Source organism: Crotalus tigris, unplaced genomic scaffold (genome assembly GCF_016545835.1).
Source record: "Crotalus tigris isolate CLP2741 ecotype Arizona unplaced genomic scaffold, ASM1654583v1 scf7180000017740.3459589, whole genome shotgun sequence".
Taxonomy (NCBI): domain Eukaryota; kingdom Metazoa; phylum Chordata; class Lepidosauria; order Squamata; family Viperidae; genus Crotalus; species Crotalus tigris.
In genome coordinates this window covers 474,526-497,170 of record NW_024096607.1, presented here as the reverse complement: position 1 = coordinate 497,170, position 22,645 = coordinate 474,526, and the positions used below count along the sequence as shown (strand labels likewise).

General features: G+C 37.7%; 1 protein-coding gene across 8 annotated transcripts in view; it reads left to right on the top strand.

Annotated features, from left to right (window-relative positions):
* Positions 1 to 22,645, top strand: part of CTPS2 (CTP synthase 2) — a 220,187-nt gene that overhangs the window by 172,868 nt on the left and 24,674 nt on the right. For 6 of the 8 annotated variants that reach the window (XM_039339887.1, XM_039339883.1, XM_039339886.1 and 3 more), the window contains one exon: positions 3,489 to 3,633. In XM_039339887.1, the coding sequence (XP_039195821.1) occupies positions 3,489 to 3,633 (145 nt within the window). Of the gene's footprint in view, positions 1 to 1,995; positions 2,059 to 3,488; positions 3,634 to 5,042; positions 5,299 to 22,645 lie in introns of those variants that run through there. The other 2 variants (XM_039339885.1, XM_039339889.1) reach the window with 2 other exon arrangements.

The following is a 22,645-nucleotide window of genomic DNA, read 5'->3' as shown; positions in this document are numbered from 1 at the left end:
AAAAACTATTTCTGTATCTCTAACATAATGCCAGTGATCATCCTGATCTACAGTTATATTGTAGACTTCTAAGGTACGTCTGAGATCAAACTGATCTTTTAATATGTATCCAGTGCTTGAATGCTTAAATCAGTGGTTCTCAACCTTTCTAATGCTGCGACCCCATAATACAGTTCCCCATGTTGTGGTGACCCCCAACCACTTATACATCACCAGGTGCCAGGGGCGTGGCCAAAGAAAAGGGGGAAAAAATGGCGGACAGCCTTGTTTGGCGACCCCCGTGAAATGGTCGTTTGACCCCAAATGGGGTCCCGCCCCACAGGTTGAGAACCACTGGCTTAAATGAAGGAAACCCATAACATTTTTGTTAATTGATGTCTTTGTCAAATTGTTCTTAATGTAAGATAGTTATTCCTGACATTCACCTAAAATTGGTCTTTTCTGAATGCTAAATGTAGTTACTTTTCATAATTACTTCATATATATTATGTTCCTGTACCTGCATATGTGAACTCAGAGATGATCAATTGAAGAACTTTAATTGGGATTAGAAACCAGATTAACTTAATCTTTTGTCAGAAACCCCTTCAATGTTTCTTTTCGGGGCTCTGCCGTTCTAGGAGGAGGAGGGAGGCTTTTCTGTTCTGGGAGGGGGGCTTGTAGAATTATTTCCTCTACTTTGTTCTTCCTCAACTTTGATGTATCTTCTTTGGGTGTGGAAAAGGGGAATGGAATATGCCAGGGTGAAGCGCCTGGGAACTGTCCCTTATCAGCTCTGGTTCCCATAACAACTTCACACCTGTGGATTGGCTGGACGCGAACTGGATAGTTGGGCTCTGGGGTAGGGTTTTGTGAAATGAAAGTTTTAATATAGCAATTCATGTGGGAAATTTTAGATCTTGCTTTGCTCTCTTGCTATAACTAACTCTCAAAAGTTCCTTTTGAAACAATGCCTGTTTCAAGAGTTCTGCTTTCTTAGGAGGAGTAGTTGAGGCAGGATCTTACATCTTGGTTTCTGTGCTTCCTGCTCTTGAGCATAGTATATGCACTTAATTCTCATGTATGAATTTGACCACTTAAAGAAGTTTAATTACAGGTAAGTAATTAGTTCTTTTTAGTTCCTTGATCGTTGTTGATTTTTTTCCCTGAATCTATTCCAGTTTCCCTGGGCTTTTCTTAAAATACTGTGCCCAAAACTGCACAGGACTTGAGGTTGAATAGAATAGAACTTGAGTATAGAATAGAACAGAACTATTGTTTCCATAGTCTGGTAAAATAAACTGTCAGTGATGAACCCTAAAATTATATTGGTCTTTTTTTGTAAACACATTATCCTGTTGACAGGTATTTTGCTTGTGAGCAACCACAATTCCAAAATCTGTTTTACATGTAATTATTATAAAGCCATGTATACTCATCCTATGATAGTGTACAAGTTTTCTGTTTTTTAAGTGTAAACATTTGCATTTATCTTAATTAAATTTCATCTTATTTTTTTTAGGAAACTTTGCTTATTTTTCAGAATTGTTTTATTTCTGCCTTCTAGGTAGAATATGCATATGCATATTTAATAAGCATTTTCCCTATCTCTTCAATTAAGTCATTAATACAACTGTTGAACAATAGGATCAAAACTTGTGGAATCTCATTGGAGATGCCACTTCATTTTAAAAAGAAGCCGTTAATGAGCACTTATGGGTGTAAGTCAGCTATAGATCTGCATAGCAGATAAATAAACTTGCTAATCAAATAATGGATGACTTTTTCAAATGCTTTTCGAGATGTATTACTTTTTCAATATGCCCACAATATGATGAGGTAGTTAACAATTTCAGAAAGTAAAATAAGATAACTTGTCAAGTTTAAATCTCCAGGACTAGAAGGATTGCCCTTCTAAGCTATTTGCTGTATTTGTCATCCTTGTTAAATTTTGAAGATTTGTGAAGTTCCAGATGACTGGAATAGGACAGATGTTCTTTTTTTTTTTTTTTAAAGGACAAACTGAATAGTGAGCTTGAAATTGATATCTGGATGATTCTAGATTACGTTATAAAGCAGGTAATTTTTAAGCATCTTAAAAACAATCTAGGAATTTATTTTACTTCATTATAAATAATTAAGAATGATTAGAAATAAGCATAAAGCAGCAAAATGAACCTAGAACACCATTTCTACTTGAATGTTAGGAAGGGCATAAACTAGTAAGAGCAGTTTACAGGATATCAGATTATCAAGATACTTGATGAACTCTTTTTACTGAATATATTCAAATAGAATCCGGACAACTGTATGAAACAGATGTAGATTCCTGACTTCATTAGTTCTATCTATCTTGATGTCTATTGTGAACTATTAACTCAAGCCATTTATTTTGTAATGGCTGGGAATGCCACATTTACCAATATTAGACACATTTTCTTGTGCATTACTGGGAAACTGTTCAAAAAGTGGCCTTTCCCATCAAACTGAAACATTTAGAGACTGAATATAGTAGGATGAGAGCTGACAGTCTAGGACCAAAAAATCAAATGGATTTTTAAAAGGCTTCTCTGCCATGATAATAATTAAGAATGACAAAATTATATATGAGAACCTGTACTGAACTAAACATTGTTATCCAACTAAGAATAGCTACCATTTCCTGACATCAGCCTAAACCAGGGGTTCTCAACCTTGGCAACTTTAAGACTTGTGGACTTCAACTCCCAGAATTCCTCAGCCAGCTTTGCTTTGCTGGCTGAGGAATTCTGGGAGTTGAAGTCCACAAGTCTTAAAGTTGCCAAGGTTGAGAACCCCCGGCCTAAACTATAAAATTCAGCCTCACCTCCACCCTATGGAAAATAAGAATCATTATGTTTACAGATAGTCCTCAGCTTACAAGCATTTCTTTAATGACCATTCAAAGTTATGATGGTGCTGAAAAAAGTAACTTACAACTGGTCCTCATACTTATAACAGTTGCAGTGTCTTTGTGGTCACAAGATCAAAATTTGGGCACTTGACAACTGTCATATATATTACAATGGTTGCAGCATCTCAGAATCACGTGATCGCCATTTGCGATCTTTCCAGGGGGTTTCTGGCAAGCAAAGTCAATGGGAAAAGCTGGATTCGCTTAATGACAATATAATTTGCTTAATGACTACAGTGATTCATTTAATGACTGTGGCAAAAATGGTCCTAAAATCAAGTACAATTTAGTTAACAATCACATTGTTTAGCAACAGAAGTTCCAGTCTCAATTGTGGTCATAAGTCGAGGGCTATCTGAATATAGTAAGGTATAAATTTTCTTGGTTATATCACCAAATAGCACAATCCACATACATTTGTATAAAAATCAGAATTGAATTATTTATTAATAATTATTCATGATTTTATCATTATTAATAGTTTAATAATTGAAACAATTATTGTTTTATGTTAAAGAAATTTGATTTTTATACTATGTTACTAACTTCTTCAGTTTGTCTGTTTATGTATCTTTAGATCACCCATATTTCATCGGTGTTCAGTTTCATCCTGAGTTCTCTTCCAGACCTATGAAGCCTTCACCTGCATACCTTGGCCTTTTACTTGCTGCAACAGGATCACTCAGCACATACTTGCAACATGGATATAAATTGTCTCCTAGGTAAGCATGGTTTCTGATTGAATGATCATCTTCTTCTCTCCTCCTCCTTGTCCTCCTCCTTTGAAAGAAGAACTAACAATAATCCATGTTTATACATTAGAAAAATATGATAGTTTTTGCTAAAAAGACTGGAAAATTAGGATTCAAGGCATTAGGAATTTCCATGGATGCAAAGGGTTCTGCATTGCGAACACTTATTCCTTTATATGGGGGAGGAAGAGAAAGATATATATATATATATATATATATATATATATATATATATATATATATATATACATACATGATATAGATATAAATATAGATAGTATAGATATAGATGATATAGACTCTTGACCAGGAAGTATCAACTAAATTGAATAAGTGAATGAATCCCAAGAATTGTTAATTGATATATGATTGCTGTTTTTTAAAATATGCAAGTAATGTTTAAAATGTTGGACAAGGACCTCAGAGAATTGTTTTCAAGTTTGTACTCAATCATAGAACTCACTGGTTCAGTGGTTCTCAACCTTTTTAATGCCGCGATCCCCCAACCGGTCATAAGTCGAGGACTACCCAACCGGTCGTAAGTCGAGGACTTTCCCTGCCCGCGAGTGCCGCGCATGTGTGGTGCCACCCCCTGCACCGGCCAAGGCTTAGCTGGCAAGCGGCAGAGACGGCGCAGGCCAACCACCGGCTGGGCCACCAGCTGGCCCAGTCTAAGGGAGGTAAGGCACCTGCCGGGCCCCACGCACCCCAGCAACCCTCCCTGCGCCCGCCGGCCTCTCACCTCCCACCCCTGGCCCTCTTTTACTTACATTTTTAGTAGTTGCTCAGCAGGGAGGGGTGGAAACTTCCAGACAGTTCGCCTTCGCTGCAGACAACTTGCAGCACCGTTTGCAGAATGGGACTTTTGGCGGGCTCAGCAGGGCAGAGACAGCATGGACAACTCCTATTGGCTTTTTGAAAGCCAATAGAATTAGACTCTGTTCAAGAGAGTCTATTCTATTGGCTTTCAAAAGCCAATAGAATAAAAGGGAGTAGCACAGCTAAGGAAAAGGGGAAAAAATGGCGGACTGCATTGTTTGGTGACCCCCGTGAAATGGTCGTTTGACCCCAAATGGGGTCCCGACCCACAGGTTGAGAACCACTGCACTGGTTGATCTCAACTACTTCATAAGTTTTCTGTTGGAAAAATATATTGCATATTGCCTTGAGCTCCTAAAGGAAAAGTGAGATCTAAACTGAATAAATTGTGTTCATACAATTATTGTCAGGCCCCAAAAACCCTATTCTTTACCTTGCACATATATATATACTCTACTTTTCGGGCCTGCCATTCTGCTGGGGGGAGGGGGAGCTGTGCATTAGCTTGGGATAACCTTTGCTTTCTACTCTTTCCTGCTGCCTCCATCCTTTTGAAAAAGGAATGTGTCTCCCTTATCATGGAGAGGGTTGCAAAGAAACAAAACCAGAGAAGACCTTGAGATACACGCCAACTGTGCCAATTACCCGCTCTTCAGACCACCTATGGATTGGCTGGATTTCAAATGGACATTATGACTTTGGTGAGAGGAGGAATATTGCTTGCTTAACTATACCGTTTCAGTGGGCTTTTCTCCAGATCTCACCTTGACTTTCCTACTGTCACTGACCCCTAATAAAAGTATCCTTTTGAGACAATGCCTGTTTCAAGAGTTCTGCTTTCTTGGGTGGTTAGTTGAAGTGGGTCCTTACATAAGGCAAGGTCTGCATAGTATTCAGCCCGGAAAAGCTGTTGCTCTACTGGGGAAGTCGCAAACAAAATCTACCTGGAGGAGTTCCAGGCAGAGAAATGGTGAAGATCTCCTCTGCCTAAAAGCAGATGAAAGCCTCTCCGGGGACCTGGAGGAAACTGGATCTTCTGGTGAAGAAGACCGAGCCAGATGGTCACTTGGGGTCGGCAAGAACGAAGGATGGGAAGAAAAAACCCCAAAAGTTACCCTGACCCAAGGAGGAGGAAAAAAGAAGGCAAAGAAAAAGAATCCAGAGCCTGCCTCTCCTGATAGAGATGGAGAGAAAGATGAGCCGAAAGCGGGGCCAATGGAAGCTGTGATGGAGTAGGTGAAAAAGACCCTCAATGAATTTAACATGCAGTTGAAAGAAAGCCATGAATCTGAAGAAGAGTCGGAGAAGGAATCAGAGGAGGATGAGCCAGAGGTTTGCGAGATGGCAGCAGCTGGAGCCCAAGAGGCAGCACAGCGGTGGGGCCATCCATCTCAAGGAGCCAGAAGCAGAGCACCTCAGCCAGTCAAGGTGAAATTTATCCCTATTGGGGTGAGGTTTGATGGAGACACGAAGCGACTGGGTTATTTCCTGGCACAAGAGTTCATCTACATGCAAATCTATGGGAGAACACTGCCTACTGATGTCAAGAAAGTTTGAGTGGTCACTCTAGCGCTAGAAGGTAGAGCAGCTGACTGGATAGTGACCCTGTATAATTGTAATGCACCCGAATTGAGAAATTTCAACTATTTTATGGCTGCCCTCTGCAGACCCTTCGAAGACCGATAAGAAAGCCCGGGAATAGATTAAGACAGTGAAGCAAGAGAGAAGACCAGTTGCTGAGTATACCAAGGAGTTCAGAGAGTTGGCCAGTCGCCTGGGCTGGCCAGGGGACATCCTGGTAAGCTGTTTCCAGAATGGACTCAGTCAAGAGCTGTACAATGCCCGCATAGCCTGCGGAGCCCCGGGACAGCTGTACGACTGGTGCCTGCTAGCTGAGGAAGTGGAGATTGATCAATGCAAGCATCAGCACCGGCCAGTGAGATCAAGCTTCTAGCCGCAGACTGAGAAGTGAGGGAAGACCGCCCGATATTCACCTGCCCCACCTCGCAGCACTGCCTGCTTCAAATGTGACAAGGAAGGACATAGAGCCTTGGCAAGACACCTGCCAAAGGAGGAGATCATCTAGCAGCTGGGAGACCTCCAAGAACCCCATCACACCCAAGGGAGATTGCTATGAGGTCCGAGGAAACCATAGAGCTCCCCTGGGATCGCAATCGAGAGGGTCAAGCTCCGGGTCCACACCATGATGACCCAAGAGCAGCGGAAGATGATTATGAAGACAACCCTTTGGTGAGTGCACCAATAGACCCCATTACAGTGCCCCTAGAACTGTTCATACCAAGCACTGGGAGTACAGTGAAATTACCAGCCTTACTGGACTTGGGGTGCACCCATTGTATGATTAGCCCAGAATTGGTGGGTAAAATGGAAATTCCCCTCAGGAGACTAAAAACCCCAATAACTTTTTGCCAACTGGACAGTTCAGTCGCAGGGGGGTGCCTGCAAGTTTTGTTACCAGACACTTCATCCTGGGTGGCCACACAGAGACTTTAGTGTTTATTGTGGCTCCCTGTATGGAGTGATCGTTAGTTTTGGGGTTGGCTTGGCTAAAGAAATGGAACCCTATGATCAACTGGAGGAAGGCCAGTTGAGATTCCCACAGGTAGGAGCCCCGCCCATTCCTAAAGAAACCTGAAAGATATGAGGATTACATCGTGATTTTGCCTCTGTCCTCAGTGAGTCAGATTTGCAAAGCCTTCCAATGGAATACAGAGATTTAGTTGAAGCATTCAGTGGACAGGGGGCGGATTAACCTCATCAACCCACAGACTGTGCTATTGAGATCATTCCAGGGGCAAAATTACCAAAGCCAAAAATGTATTTGATGACTCCCAGGGAGCTAACTGAACTGGACAAATTTATCAAAAAGAACTTAGTGCGGGGTTTTACCAAGCCAGCCAGACCTCAGGTGGCAGCCCCTGTTTTGTTCAGAGAAAAGAAAGATGCCTGTCTTCGTCTCTGCATTGATTATAGAAATCTGGACACTGTGTGCAGGGAAAACATGTATCCATTACCTTTAATGAAGGACATGTTAGTGCACCTATCGAAAGGATTTTTCTTTTCAAAACTGGATTTGAGAGAGGCTTATTACCACATAAGAATAAAAAAGGTGATGAGTGGAAAGCTGCTTTCAATTTCCCATTGGGTTGCTACCAGTTTAAAGTTCTCCCGTTTGTATTACAAGGGGCCCCTGCAGTATTCATGCAGCTGATCAACAAAGTTCTACGTGATCACCTATATAAGGGGGTCTTAGTTTATCTGGATGATATCTTTATTTACATCGAAACCAAAGATGAACACATTAAACTGGTCAGACCAGTATTGAAAAAACTGCGCTCTGCTAAACTATATGCCAAGCTGTCAAAGTGTGAATTTCACAAAGATCACATAGATTACCTGGGCTATCACATATCAAATGAAGGAATAGAGATGGACCCTGAGAAGATGAGGGTACTTTTGGACTGGGCTCCCCCAAAAACCAGGAAACAGTTGCAAAGTTTCCTAGGATTTGCAAACTTCTATAGGCAATTCATCCCATCTTTTGCACAAATTGCCCTCCCAATCACAAACATTGAAAACAAGAGGGGGAGATAAGCCTAAGCCCAGTCAACTACTGAAATGGATAGGTGAATGCCAAGCAGCTTTTGAAAAACTTAAGAGACTTTTTTCTTTCTTTTTTTAATAATATATTTTATTAATTTTTTAACATGATCACCTTAATATTCGGTAAACAGTGTGTTGTCTGGGTTTACATTTAAAAAACATTCGCTAACAATTGGTTTCTATGATCTATAATCCACATAATAGCTTTACTTCCTCTTCTTCTCATAATGTTCTCTTTTACCAACCTTAAGTTAATACAATTATTAATTGTTTTGATAGATAACAATTGAGTATAAATTTTTTTCTAATATTTCCACAGATAATAATCACATCAATATAATATTTCTTTTCTATCTAGTCATTTTGGTTGCCTCATCATAGATCCCGTTTATAGTTCTTATTTACATTAGTTTTTCCCACAATATTCAAGACATTCTTACTGGTTAAGATTTTCTCAAAGTTAATTACATTTAAATATTTGATTTTATTTTTTTCTCAGGTAAACCATCCCATAACTTTTACCTTACTTAAGGAATAAATAAGACTAAAAAAAGAACAAGAGTAAAGAGGGATAAAAAATAGTATATTACTGAAAGCCCATGTTTCCCCTAAGCTAATACATATTTATTTCCAAAAAATTTCCATTCTTTTTTACCATAATTAAGAATATATTTAATCTTTAAATATTCCATTTAATAAATCTAGTCATTTAGTCTTTTAACTCTTATTCAAAACATTTTTAATCTATTGTAATTTTCTTAAAATCAATCACATTTAAATGTCTAAAATATGTCCTTATATATAAGCCATTCTAACTCTTTTATAGTAATCATATCAAGAAATAAGAGAAAAGAGAAGAAAGAGAGAGTACTATGTTATTTGAGGGACTCCTCCCTCTTAAAGTAAAATTCATATACAAAATCTTTCTATTACTTTAACCATATTCAAACAGGTGTTTCTTTTTTAAATATTCTCTTTGATAAGTCCCATCATCTATTTTCTTAATTTTCACTTTGGCCTTTTTCTTTTGCCCAATATCTTTAATCAATATATTCTGCTGAATCAAAGAGTCTTTCCATATTCTTGTAGGTGTCACTGTAGATATAAAAAATAAGTCAAGTACAATATCTTTGTAAGAGGCATTTGCTCTTTCATGTGTGTTGAAAATCTTTTTCCTTCTTTTTCTCTCTGTATCTCTTATCATTTTTTATCTCTCCAGTTCTAGTGGTGTTCCTGATGTCTCTGCAATCCATTTTGACCAGTCTTTTTTCTTATCCTCAAATTTGTCTTGTGGTCTTAAATTATAACTTGCTTTTTCCAAAACCAATATTTCTTGTAAATTTTTTCCCACTTGGGTTAAATCATACTTCTTTGATGTGTTAAGTTCCATTTTTGAGTCTCTATCCTTGAATTTGTGTTCAATTATCTGTTTTATCTGCTCCTTCTCTATAGTTATTTCCTGGAAATTTTTTTGTTGTAAAGTTGAATTGGAGATGAATTGGTTTATATTTTCAAAGTTATTTTGGATTTCTTTGTGATTTGAAGTCATTGTTGTTTGAATTAGTTGCAGCATCTCATATGTCTCCTCTTGAAAGGTATTTATTTTTTCTTGATAAGTTCTTTCTGCAAGTCTCTGATTTATTATAGTGGTCAAGAATCGAGATTTTCTTTTCTCTGCAAATAGCTTTAGAGTCACAGTTTAGTAGATATTTATCTATTAAAGGTTCAAAAAGGTTTCCTGAAGTTTATAATCCTCTCTTTCTGTGCAACCCAAATTGTTTTCTTTTTTGTCACAGCTGTTCTCTATTGTTATAGCTTTGAATGTCACAAGCACAGACTAGTTTTTTCCAGATTTTGCCAAATCCTATATAAAAGCCATAGCTGTCATAGTCTTTATCCACCACTAGATGTCAGCACCAGTTTATTTTTCAAATTATCAAAATAGAAAATTGCCTTTAAAATGAGAATCTTAACTATTCAACAATTCCAAACTTACCCAAATTTAGGTTTTATATTCATTTCATTTCTGTATGTTTTGGTCCTCCATAAAAGGTTTAATTCATCGCTTCCATTAGTAAAAGAGTGGGGCAAAAATCCCCTTCCTTCACATTAGGAGGTTTTTTGCTTCTTGGGAATTTTCTTTCCAGGAAAGTTAATAAGTAGGATAGAGAAAATTGATGATCTTACCCAGATTCAAACGCACTATTTACAATCAGCTTAAAATGGTGCTTTTTGACTTTGGTTGCTTGTAGCTTGGGCTAGACTCTGAAGCTAGGCTAGCTTTTCTCCTGTTGATTTCTGGAAGGCTTCTCCTGGACCGATCGGGTTGACCGCCATTTCTCTGTGGTCCATGAGATTTATTTCCTTCTTTGCCACCTCTTTGGGGTGGCTTCTGGCGCTTTTAGGGTCCCTAACAGGGAGAAATTCAGCCAAAGGGCATGGAGCCCCAAAATCCCTTGCCTGCTGTGCTACTGCGCAAGACTGGAAATCTTAAGAGAGTTTTTTGTATGGAGCCGGTTTTAAAACATTCAGACCCAGACCAACTCTTTATAATTCAGGCTGATGCCAATGAAGTTGCTGTGGGAGTAGTGTTATTACAGAGAAATAAAGATGGACAATTACAATCCTGTGCTTACACCTCAAGGAAGCTCTCAAAACTGAGCAAAGGTGGGCAGCTTGGGAGAAAGAAGCCTATATCATACAATGGGATTTACTAACCTGGAGGCATTTCCTGGAAGATAATAAAATACCATTCCAGATGTGGACTGATCATAAGAACCTCGATCATATGAAAACTCCTAGAAAACTCTCCCCTAAGCAAGCACGGTGGTCCCAGCATTTCCATCGTTTTAATTTTTTCACTACCTCCCTGGGGGGAAAAACTTTTTACTGATGCATTATCCAGACTTCCACAATACAACAGCAAGAAAGCAGAAGTGGCCAAGCCATTTCTACAACCTTACCAATTAGTGGCCCCTGTAATCACCAGGGCCCAATCAAAACCAGTAGGTTCAGTTGAAAAGACTGTATTACAGGAATTTAAAACAGCCTTAAAACTGATGAATGGTATTACAACCATAATAACCTGTGTACATTAAAAGATGGATTGGGAGAAACTTTATGTCCCAGCAGCATTGAGACTTAAAGTAATGCAAGCTGGTCATGATTCAAAGACCTCTGGATATTTTGGTTTTGTAAAAACCTTACATCTTATTAAAAGACAATTCTGGTGGTCTGAATTAAAAAAGTACATGGAAAGCTACGTGGCAAGCTGCCCCACTTGTGCTGCAACAAAAAGACGACAGGGGAAACCCCTGGGTTACTGCAGCGGGTAGCCAGTCCATCAGCACCCTGGAGAGAGAGATTTCTATGGATTTCATTGTGGAACTGCCTGAAAGTGCAAACAAGACTGTAATTTTAGTCATAACTGATTTGCTCCAGACAAGTTCACTTCATCCCATGCCTCAAGATTCCTATTCTTTACCTTGCATATATACTCTACTTTTGGGGCCTGCCGTTCTGCTGGGGGTAGGGGGAGCTTTACATTAGCTTGGAATAATTTTGCTTTCTACTCTCTCCTGCTGCCTCCATCCTTTTGAGAAAGGAATGTGTCCCCCTTATCATGGAGACGGTTGCAAAACGAAACCGGAGAAGACCTTGAGATGCGCACCAACTGTGCCAGTTACCCGCTCTTCAGACCACCTGTGGATTGGCTGGATTTCAAATGGACATTATGACTTTGGTGAGAGGAGGAATATTGCTTGCTTAACTATACCGTTTCAGTGGACTTTTCTCCAGATCTCACCTTGACTTTCCTACTGTCACTGACCCCTAATAAAAGTATCCTTTTGAGACAATGCCTGTTTCAAGAGTTCTGCTTTCTTGGGTGGTTAGTTGAAGTGGGTCCTTACATAAGGCAAGGTCTGCATAGTATTCAGCCCGGAAAAGCTGTTGCCCTACTGGGGAAGTCGCAAACAAAATCTACCTGGAGGAGTTCCAGGCAGAGAAATGGTGAAGATCTCCTCTGCCTAAAAGCAGATGAAAGCCTCTCCGGGGACCTGGAGGAAACTGGATCTTCTGGTGAAGAAGACCGAGCCAGATGGTCACTTGGGGTCGGCAAGAACGAAGGATGGGAAGAAAAAACCCCAAAAGTTACCCTGACCCAAGGAGGAGGAAAAAAGAAGGCAAAGAAAAAGAATCCAGAGCCTGCCTCTCCTGATAAAGATGGAGAGAAAGATGAGCCGAAAGCGGGGCCAATGGAAGCTGTGATGGAGTAGGTGAAAAAGACCCTCAATGAATTTAACATGCAGTTGAAAGAAAGCCATGAATCTGAAGAAGAGTCGGAGAAGGAATCAGAGGAGGATGAGCCAGAGGTTCGCGAGATGGCAGCGAGATGGCAGCCAGAGGTTCGCGAAAGAGCTGACAGATGTTATCTCAGAACCGTTGCACCACATCTTTCAAAAATCCTGGAGCACTGGGAAAGTACCTGAGGATTGGAAAAGGACTGATGTGATTTCCATCTTCAAGAAAGGAATAAAAACGGACCCAGGAAACTACAGACCAATCAGTTTAACATCAATAACTGGAAAGATCCTAGAAAAGATAATCAAAAAACAGATCTGTGAACAACTAGGGCAATAGAAAGTTAGAGTAAATATTGAATTACAAGATCTTAATACATAATAAGTAACTTATTATTTCAGTTTGTTGCTTCTTTGTTTTGTTCTTTGGTACATGGCTAAAATAAAGTATACTTCTATTTTTATTACATTTCTATATTGGTGAGTATGAAAATTAGAAATGTTCAGTATCAGTGGCTGATACAATAAAACTGATGTACTGTTGAAAAGAAATGCACCTACAGTATCTGGGAGTAAATTGTATTTACTCTGTGTGAATGAGAGAGAGAAAGACAGAAATGGATCATTTGGATGTGTTTTAAGAAGTGTCTCCAACGTACTACATCCAAATGTATAGTTTTCCAGTACTGTATAATTCTCAGCTATAATTCCAGCACATATAAAATTGTGGCAAGTATTCTAGACAGACTTAGCTTTAGGAACATCAATCCAAACTATTATTGTACACAGAAAGTACAATGCAGTGATAAAATATTGAATGTGCAATTGCAAATTCATTCCTATTTTTTATTTCCAGGGTGTTTTGTATATTTATAGCAGATATTATAGCATATTAGCATTTCCCCAGGATAGTATACTACACATTTATCTTAGATGAATCAATAAGAGATGTTGTTGCAGCAATGGGAACTAATTCTAAGTAATTTTTGGCTTTTATAATTTATTATAATAATAATTAAAGAAGACTGCTACAATATTTTTGAGTACCTTTTCATTTTCATGGAATATGGAGAACTGTTTCATAATATTAATCTTTATTTTATGCTTCCTGGGTACATTCAGAAAGAAGTAAGTACAATATTAGTTCTACTAATTAAAATACAGTTTGACCATATTGCATCAAGTGCTTAAGAATTAATTACTTATTAGCAAACTGATTAATTTTGTTTCAAATGCCTTTTTTATTACAAAGTAGGGTGGCACAGGATTACTACCCCAAAGCCATAAAACATAACCCGTATTTGCTTCAGTTGTTGGCTTATTGTTGAGAGAACAGTTTGGGTAAAAGGGTAAATCAGGAAAACATAAACTCAGAGATTGAGAACCATTTTGGGTATTTCAAAACAGACCCCCCCCCTTATGTAAATGTACAGTTGTTTTTGCATTCTTTACTATAAGTTCTGGTGTTGTAATATATTGTCCTTGTAGTTTTTATGCATTTTACTCTTTTTTTCAAGCAGGCTGCTAAATACAAATATACGCACTGTGGAATGTGTGGGCATTTCAGACATTGCTATGCTGTTGGGGTTTCGGTCTGTATCTGTTGTATAAAATTTTGATTATAATTGTATAATCAGAATTAATTAAAATTATATAATTTAATTAAAATTATATATATATATATATAATATTGATTATAATTGTAAAATCTAATACAAACTCATAAAAAATAGAAAGATGGAATAAAATATGCAAGAAAAAAGAAGAAAGAAAAGTAAAAATATAATATGGTAAAAGAAAAGAAATACATAAAGTGACTTCCAACTTTTATCACAACTGTAATCAGATTTAGTGACTCTTCACCCCTCTAAGATTACAAACATTTATCTCTTCATTCCATATCCCATCTGACAGTCACATCTGGCCCTAGGTTCTGCCTCAGTTTAACTTCCCAATAAGTAACCAAGTTGGAAGATCAATTAAAAGCAGTTTATTAGGGTATCTGATAAAGTGGAATCTCCCTATGAAAAGAGAGAACCTCGAGATCGGTCATACATTCCTTTTTATAGTTAACACAACAAAGAAAAATGAAAGAGGAAAGTTGGTTGGTCAAGATAAGAGTAACCCCTCCTTGCATAGAAAATCAACTACAACGCTTGCTTGAAGTTAGATAACAGATGCCAGTTGACACTAAGAAACTTCATATCAGGAGATAGTCTCTAGACATCATTCTGTAAATTATCTTTAGGAATGTTAAAGCTATCTAATCAATCCATACAACCATAAGATAAAAGTTTTCCTACATTCCAGTCTGCAATGAACCTGAACATCATTTTAAAAGAGAAAATAAGTTAAATTAAAATACAAGTATCTATGTTAGTTACAAAATCCAGGTCATGTGGCCCTCACATCTCTTATTTATAAACAAATCCATCTTTTCAGTCTTCCTGTGAGCAGAAAGTTCATAAATGCTTGCCAAAGGTAAGTACCTTGTTTTAGCCTTGACAAATGAACCAACTTCATATTCTTTCCTTTTATTTCCAACAATCTTAATCTTTAGTTCATCCAAATATTGTCATAGAACTTCATTTCATTTCACTTTTTTTTTTGTTCCATTTTCCTGAATTCCTCAAGATTTAACAAGCGTCATTTATAAAGCCAGTAGGAAAAAGTTATCTGGATCACTCGTTTGGTTTGTCATTTGTATTTCCTTTTTAAATTATAAACCCTCAGGCAATGTCTTTGTAGATCTAGTGAAATAGCTTTTTCTAAGTCATTCTCTTGGCCTATAAATTATAAATCCACTTTTGATACTATTTCTATCTTGTTAGATAAAATTTCTTCTACATTTGTTGGTTCTTCAAGACCATATTTTGGACATAGTTTATTCATAGAAACAGACATCATTATTGACACTGTTGATATTGTAGCTACTATTTTCTGATTTAATTCTTCAAAAGTCTCCTTCAACATTTTCGTTGTTAGTACATTTTGAAACATTTTGCAGGTTTATAAATCTTTCCTCTACCTTTGGTCCTATTTGGTATCCAGTTTTTTAAATCATGAAATAATTATCTTTGCTTTGTCTTGTAAAAACCAAAATGCAATCTATTTCCCACAAGAAGTTTTTTTTTTATAATTAATTCCTAATACTTTTATTTTCTGGTTGGTGACCATAATTATATTTTATTACAGTCACTAACCAGCAAATAAAAGCATTAGGAATTAATTATATTCCAAAAAATTATTGTAAAATTTTTATTATTCCAATTTTATCTGGACCCTTAGTCATTTTCAAACTTTCTAAGATCAAAATCACATTTAGCTTTTTGTTGTTTGTTTCACATTCTTTACTTACTTTAGCTTATGATTAAATTTTTCTTTAATTCAGGATTGAAGGTAGACTGATGTGGCATTTTCAAACTTGTCAGTCTGAAAGTCTCTAATAGTTTAGAAATAGTTAATGAGCAATTTCTAAAAATGATTAGAAATGAGGTTTGCAAACTTAGCATTCTTTAAAAGTCTCTACCACAGTTGCGAGCAAGATGTCTAGTCCTATTATGTTCTGGTGCTCAGACCTGCAGAAAATCACTATCCTGTGCTCGTCTTGTGAAGAGTAGCCATCTGGAGCACATGTGTGTGATCTCCAGTTCTTCTCCGTAGAGAAGGTCTCTGCTATGGCCATTGGCTCTGCTTTCAGTTCTCCATATGTCCTGGCAAATCTAAGCTAGCCAAATCCAAAAAACCTTTCTTGTTTGTCTACTTACTATAGTTTGCAAAAGCAAATTGCCAACTGCAAAAACTATGAATTTTGTATGTGATTGGAAAAAGGCTCTAATGGTAGTTAGCAAAGTTCATTTTTATGTAGTGATCTTGTTCTAGCCAATGGTGAATTGATTGCTGTTGCTATTTTTTATTAAAAAGTATTCTTAATAGTTGTTTTCATTGTTTGCAATTTGAATTTTATTTTGATTGATTGATTATAAGTCATCTAATCAATGTCAGTTCTTAGCAGCCACATAAATGGATTTTCTCCATGACAATCTACCCTAACCTGGTTCTTTAGGTTATCAAGTGGTGCATATTGGCACCATGAGTCCATGACTCCACTTCGTTCTGGTTGTCCTCTTCTTCTTTTTCCTTTCACTCTGTCAGTATTAGAACCTTCTGTAGAGAGCTAGGACTTTGCATAATGTGTCCAAAGTAAGATCATTTGAGCCTATTCATTTGTGCCTTGTTGAGAAATCTCGGTTAATTTGTTGGAAAATCTATTTGTTTGTTTCTTGGCTGTCCATTTATATCCTTAGGAGTTTTCTCCAACAAAAAATTTCAAAAGCATCAGTACTATTGCTATCTTGCTTTTTCAAAGTATAACTTCAATATATTAATTAACAATTATTCCATAGGTATGCCAACAGAATATAGTATTACATCTACTATAGGACAAAATTTAAAAATAGGCTTATTTTGACTAAGCCCAACCTTTTTTTAAAAATATTTTTTTATTTTTTACACACAGTGTATACTCCTTTTTTTAAACAGCAATTTCATAACGGTAATCTTCTATTATTTACATTTTCCCCCCTTATTCTTCTTTAGATATATTTGTCCTTGTTGTCCCATTGTTTCTTATTTGTATTTTTCTTCCTTCATACTATACTTCATACTAAGAATAATACATATTATTATTACTATACATTATTATACACACATTTTCCACTTTTAATCTTTCCACATTTATTCTCCTCTATTATTACTAGTCTCCAATCAGTCATACCACTTGTTCCATATTAGATAGTACTCTGTGTCTTCCTTTTCTTTTATCTCTTTTGTTAATTTGTCCATCTCAGCAAAGTCCAGGATTTTTCTTATCGCTTCTTCCTCTGATGGTATATTCTCATTTTTCCAGAACTGTATGTACGCTATTCTTGCTGCCGTTGTTATATGTAGAATTAAGTACCGTATTTCTTTACTATATTTTCTGTTTAAAATACCCAACAAAAAGATCTCTGGTTTCCAGTCTACAGGTTGGTCTATTATTTCTTCGATCCATCTTCTTATTTTAGTCCAGTATTTTTTCGCAACTGGGCATGTCTACCATAAATGATAATATGTTCCATGTACTTTTTTACATTTCCAACATGTTGGCAAATTGTTCTGGAACATCTTGGCAAGCTTTGCTGGTGGAAGGTGCCATCTGTAAAGCATCTTCAACTGGTTTTCCTTGAATGCCGCTCACATAGTCAATTTTATGTTTATTTCCCATATTTTTTCCCATTTCTCGAATTCTATATTATATCCGAAATTTTTTGCCCATCTAATCATTGTGTCTTTGACAACCTCGTCTTCCATTTTGTATCTCAATAGGTATTTGTATAAATTGCTAATTAATTTTATTTCTATTCCATGTATAATTTTATCCAATTCTTGCGGCTCTTTTTGTATTTCATATAATTTTTTGTATATATAGATTGAATTTGTGTAAATGTCCACCAGTCAATCTCTCTGCCTATATCTTGTTCCAATTGTTGTTTTGTTTTCAGATTTCTCTGTTCGTTTACTAATTCCTTGTATCTAATTATCTTATTTATATCCAGTAGGTTTGGGTTTCAGAGCTTCTGTTGAGGATAACAACATTGGAATTCTTATATAATGTTTTTGTTTTATTTTTTCCCAAGTCTGTAGCAATTCATTCCTAACAATGTGTCTATGTATTTTATATTTTTCGTCCCATAGGAATGCATGCCACCCCGCTTGCAAGTCATGTCCTATTGTTAAAACTCTAGTATTTTTCAATTCCATCCAATCTTTTAGCCAAGTTAGGCTTGATGCTTGGTAGTATATTTCCCACTCTAGTAACGCCAATCCCCTTATCTTTCATAACTTGCAAGAGTTTTAATTTAATCCTGGGTTTTTTCCTTTGCCATATAAATTTAGTGACCAATTTATTTAATTCTTGAAAGAATGTTTTCCCTAATTTTATTAGAATAACTTGGAAGAAAAATAATATTTTTGGCAATATATTCATTTTGACCGTAGTGGTCGTCCCTAAAAATGAAATTTGTAGATTTTCCCAATTTTCTAAATCTTTTTTTATCTGGTGGTAATATTTTATCATAATTGTCCTCCTTAATCGAGGAACACTTTGCTGTAAGCCAGATCCCTAAATATTTTATTTTCTTAGTTATACTTATCTTTGTTTTATCTTCACCTTCCTGTGCCTTTGTAAGATTTTTGGTTATTAATTTGGATTTATTCTTATTAATCTTAAGTCCGGCTACCTCACCGAATTCTTCTATTTTTTTAATCAATCTAAAGCTGGTTTCTAATGGATCTTCCAAAATGAATACCAAATCATCAGCGAAGGCTTGGATCTTATATTCTTCCTTCTTAGTTTTTAAACCCTTTATTTCTTGGTCCTCTCTGATTTTTGTCAGGAGTATTTCTAATGATAAAATAAATAGAAGAGGGGAAAATGGGCATCCTTGTCTTACTCCTTTGGTTATATCAGTTTTTTCTGTCATTTCATCATTTATAATTACCCTAGCTGTTGTTTAGTATATATTTTCTCAACCATCTTTCCAAATTTTGTCCCAAAATCCATATAGTGCAATTGTGTTATAATAAACTTTCAATTCAGATTATCAAATGCCTTCTGGGCATCAAGAAAAACCAGTGTAGCTTATCTTTCAGGATGGACTTCATAAAATTCTAAAGTGTTCATTATTATCCTCATATTATTTTTTATCTGTCGTCCTGGTAGAAATCCATTTTGATCTGGGTGGATGTAGTTATTCAATTTTTTTAAATCCTTTCTGCTATTATTGTTGTAAATGTCTTATAATCTGTATTCAGTAAAGAAATCGGCCTATAATTTTGAATTTGTTGCAGGTCTGAGTCTTCCTTAGGGATGAGGGTGATGATTGCTTCAGTCCAAATTGTCGGTATCTTCGCCTCCTCCAGCACCTCATTGTAAATCTCCAACATTATCCATTGTAGTGACTTTTGTTTATTTTTTATAAAACTCAACTGGAATTCCATCTGGGCCTGGTGATTTATTGTTTTTTTGTTTTTTCAATGCTGTTTCTAGTTGTATTGCAGTTATTGGTCTATTCAACATTTCCTTTTGTTCTTCAATGATTTTGCTCATTTTTGCTGCCTCTATATATTGTTTGATTTTATCATCTGCTATATCTTCCTGATGGTATAGCTTTGAAAAGAAATTTTGTATTCTTTTTTTCTTCCCGCCTATATTGTACTGTTCCACTTTTGTCTTGTAGTTGATGTATTGTTCTTTTGCCTTTTTCTTTTTTTAATTTATAGGCCAACCATCGACCAGTTTTATTCGCATTTTCAAAGTAATTTTGTTTCGCCGTCCTAATTTTCTGTGCCATTTCTTTTTGTATTATCAGGTTAATCTTGTGTTTTATAATATTCCATTTTTCTTTTATCTTTTTATTTTGTGGGTCCTTCTGTAGATCACCTTCTATTTTTTTAAATTCTTCTTGTAATTTTCCTTGTTGAAGTCTCCTATCTTTGTTTTTCTTAGAGTTGTATGCAATTGTCAATCCCTGAATGTAAGCTTTTGTAGTATCCCACAAATTTTGTGTTGATGTCTCTTCCTTTTTATTTACCTGAAAAAATAATGTCAACTTCTTTTCTAGCATCTGTGTGTGTGTGTGTGTGTGTGTGTGTGTGTGTGTGTGAAGATGACGAATGGGACTTTGTCGAAACGTCGCCAAGACACTTCCAATTTTACGCGGGAGAAAACCCGAATAACCAAAGACCTACATACAAATACCCGCGAAAACCTCAGAAAACATATATATATATAAAATAATAAAATATATGAACACCAGGAAGTTACAAAACTATAAAAAGTTTTAATAGCATAAAACCAGAATAAAACCAAGCTTTCGCTGGCTTCTGCCAGCATCATCAGGGTGGCGTCCAGTCGATGGGAGAAGCTATTTATAAATGTGGCGCTCTTTGCGCCCGGCGTCTTGACCTCGTCATGGGTCCCAGCCAATCCACCTGCGTTTTGATCATAGTTTCTGTATTGCAAGCTGTAATTTCCTCACTTTCCTTGCTTGTGCCGATACCACAGCTCTTCCTCCCTTCTTCGTATGACTGTAAGTCAGGGGGACTCTTTAATTCTACGTAGTTAAATGTGCACTGTCTGTGTTTATGTTGTTTATTCCCCTCATCCTTTCTCTTAGTACTCCCTATTTCCATTCTCCTCCCCCTGTTTCTCTGTTTACGATCCTCCTTCACAACTATATCCTCATTGTTCGTCTCCGTAGCCCAGGATTCCATTGTGTTTGTATCATCCTGTTTCCCAATCTTTCGTATCGCTTTGTTAACTCCCCTTTCTATTTTCTCCTCAACGGGGGTGATTTTAACATCCTTCCCGGAATTTGTGGCATCCACAAGTTGATTGTTAACCCCTTCTCCCGAGGGGGCTGTCCCCTTACTGTTGTTTAAACATTCACTCATTACTTGGGGGTGTGCAATCCTCCTTAAAGGGAGAGAAGTGGGGTCCTTGTGATCATGATTTGCATTTCCTTGTACATTCCTACGGGAGGTCATTCCTCTCAAATGCCTGTGGGAGCGTGTGGAGGCTCTAAGATTATAACAAACAGCCTCCCCATCTTCCCGTAGTTCTCCTGCATTCCCAAGGCGAGAGCAGCTCAATAGGGAAATGTCGTGGGCGGAGTTAGTTGCAGAGTCGCCGGTGGAGTTACATGTGACATTCCGATCATTCAAATCATGGTTGTCATCATCAAGAGGAGCCAAAAAGCTGGCTTTGTGGGCATACTTAACTCTGGGTGCATGGATTTGCAGTTTACGGAAGAAGAAGAGCACCAGGTTGAGCTGGCATTTCTTGATGTCCTGGTCCATCGCCAACCTAATGGAACCCTGAGGACCAGGGTCTACCGCAAGTCCACGCACACAGATAGAATTCTGCACTATGATAGCAACCATCCAGTGGCCCACAAGGCCAACTGCATTAGAACACTCTTCAAGAGAGTAGGCTCCCATTGCAAGACTGCTAAGGCTAGGACAGAAGAAAAGAAGCACCTTTTTAAGGTGTGCAGGCACAATGGTTACCCCATGAAGTTCATCAGGTGCCATGGACTACCATCCAGACCCCCCCTCCACGTCAGGTCTCAAATAGAAGAACATACATCACAGAGACTTCGCATTACTCTCCCTTACATTAGCAATGTCTCAGAAGCCACAGCTAGGCTATTGGCACCCTATGACATGAGGGTGGCACATAACCCTAACCAGACATTGCGATCTAAGGTGATGAGATTGAAAGACCCACTCCCCACCATAGAGAAGTCCAGTGTCATTTACAGGATCAACTGTGAAAATTACTCTGCCAATTATGTGGGGGAGACCTCCAAACATGTCAAAACTAGAATTCACGACCATAAGTTGGCGGTAAGGAAAGGCGACCAATATTCCCAAATCGGAGCGCATATGCTGGAATCTGGCATAGGTTCAATTTTAATAATGTGCAGGTGATGGCCAGTGACAACACGAAGGGGGCCCGACTCCTTAAAGAAGCGTGGCTTTCCAACGAAGAATCCATCAACCGACATGTGGACCTATGCCCAGCACACGTAACATTAAGAGCATGGGCAGTGCGTGACCGTCCCTACGGAGGAAAACAATGTAACATTACGTGCCTTCAGCAAAGATGGTTGATGGAGGAGACGAGCCTTGGAAATGCCCGGATAGGGAATAATCAGCAGCTGAGTAACTCTCCACCTGCGGAAACATATGCCCATCTTCCATGGGTGCAGGAGTGTATTGACAACCAAGAGCCAACTGCCAATGAATCGAGGGTCTCCCCAGGAACAGTGAGGAGTTTGACAAAGAAGCGATCTTGTACGGACCCCGGACTATTAAACAACCATGATTTGAATGATCGGAATGACATGTGTAACTCCACTGGCGACTCTGCAACTAACTTCGCCCACAACATTTCCCTATTGAGCTGCTCTCGCCTTGAGAATGCAGGAGAACTATGGGAAGATGGGGAGGCTGTTTGTTATAATCTTAGAGCCTCCACACGCTCCCACAGACATTTGAGAGGAACGACCTCCCGTAGGAATGTACAAGGAGATGCAAATCATGATTGCAAGGACTCCGCCTCTCTCCCTTTAAGGAGGATTGCACACCCCCATGTAATGAGTGAATGTTTAAACAACAGTGAGGGGACAGCC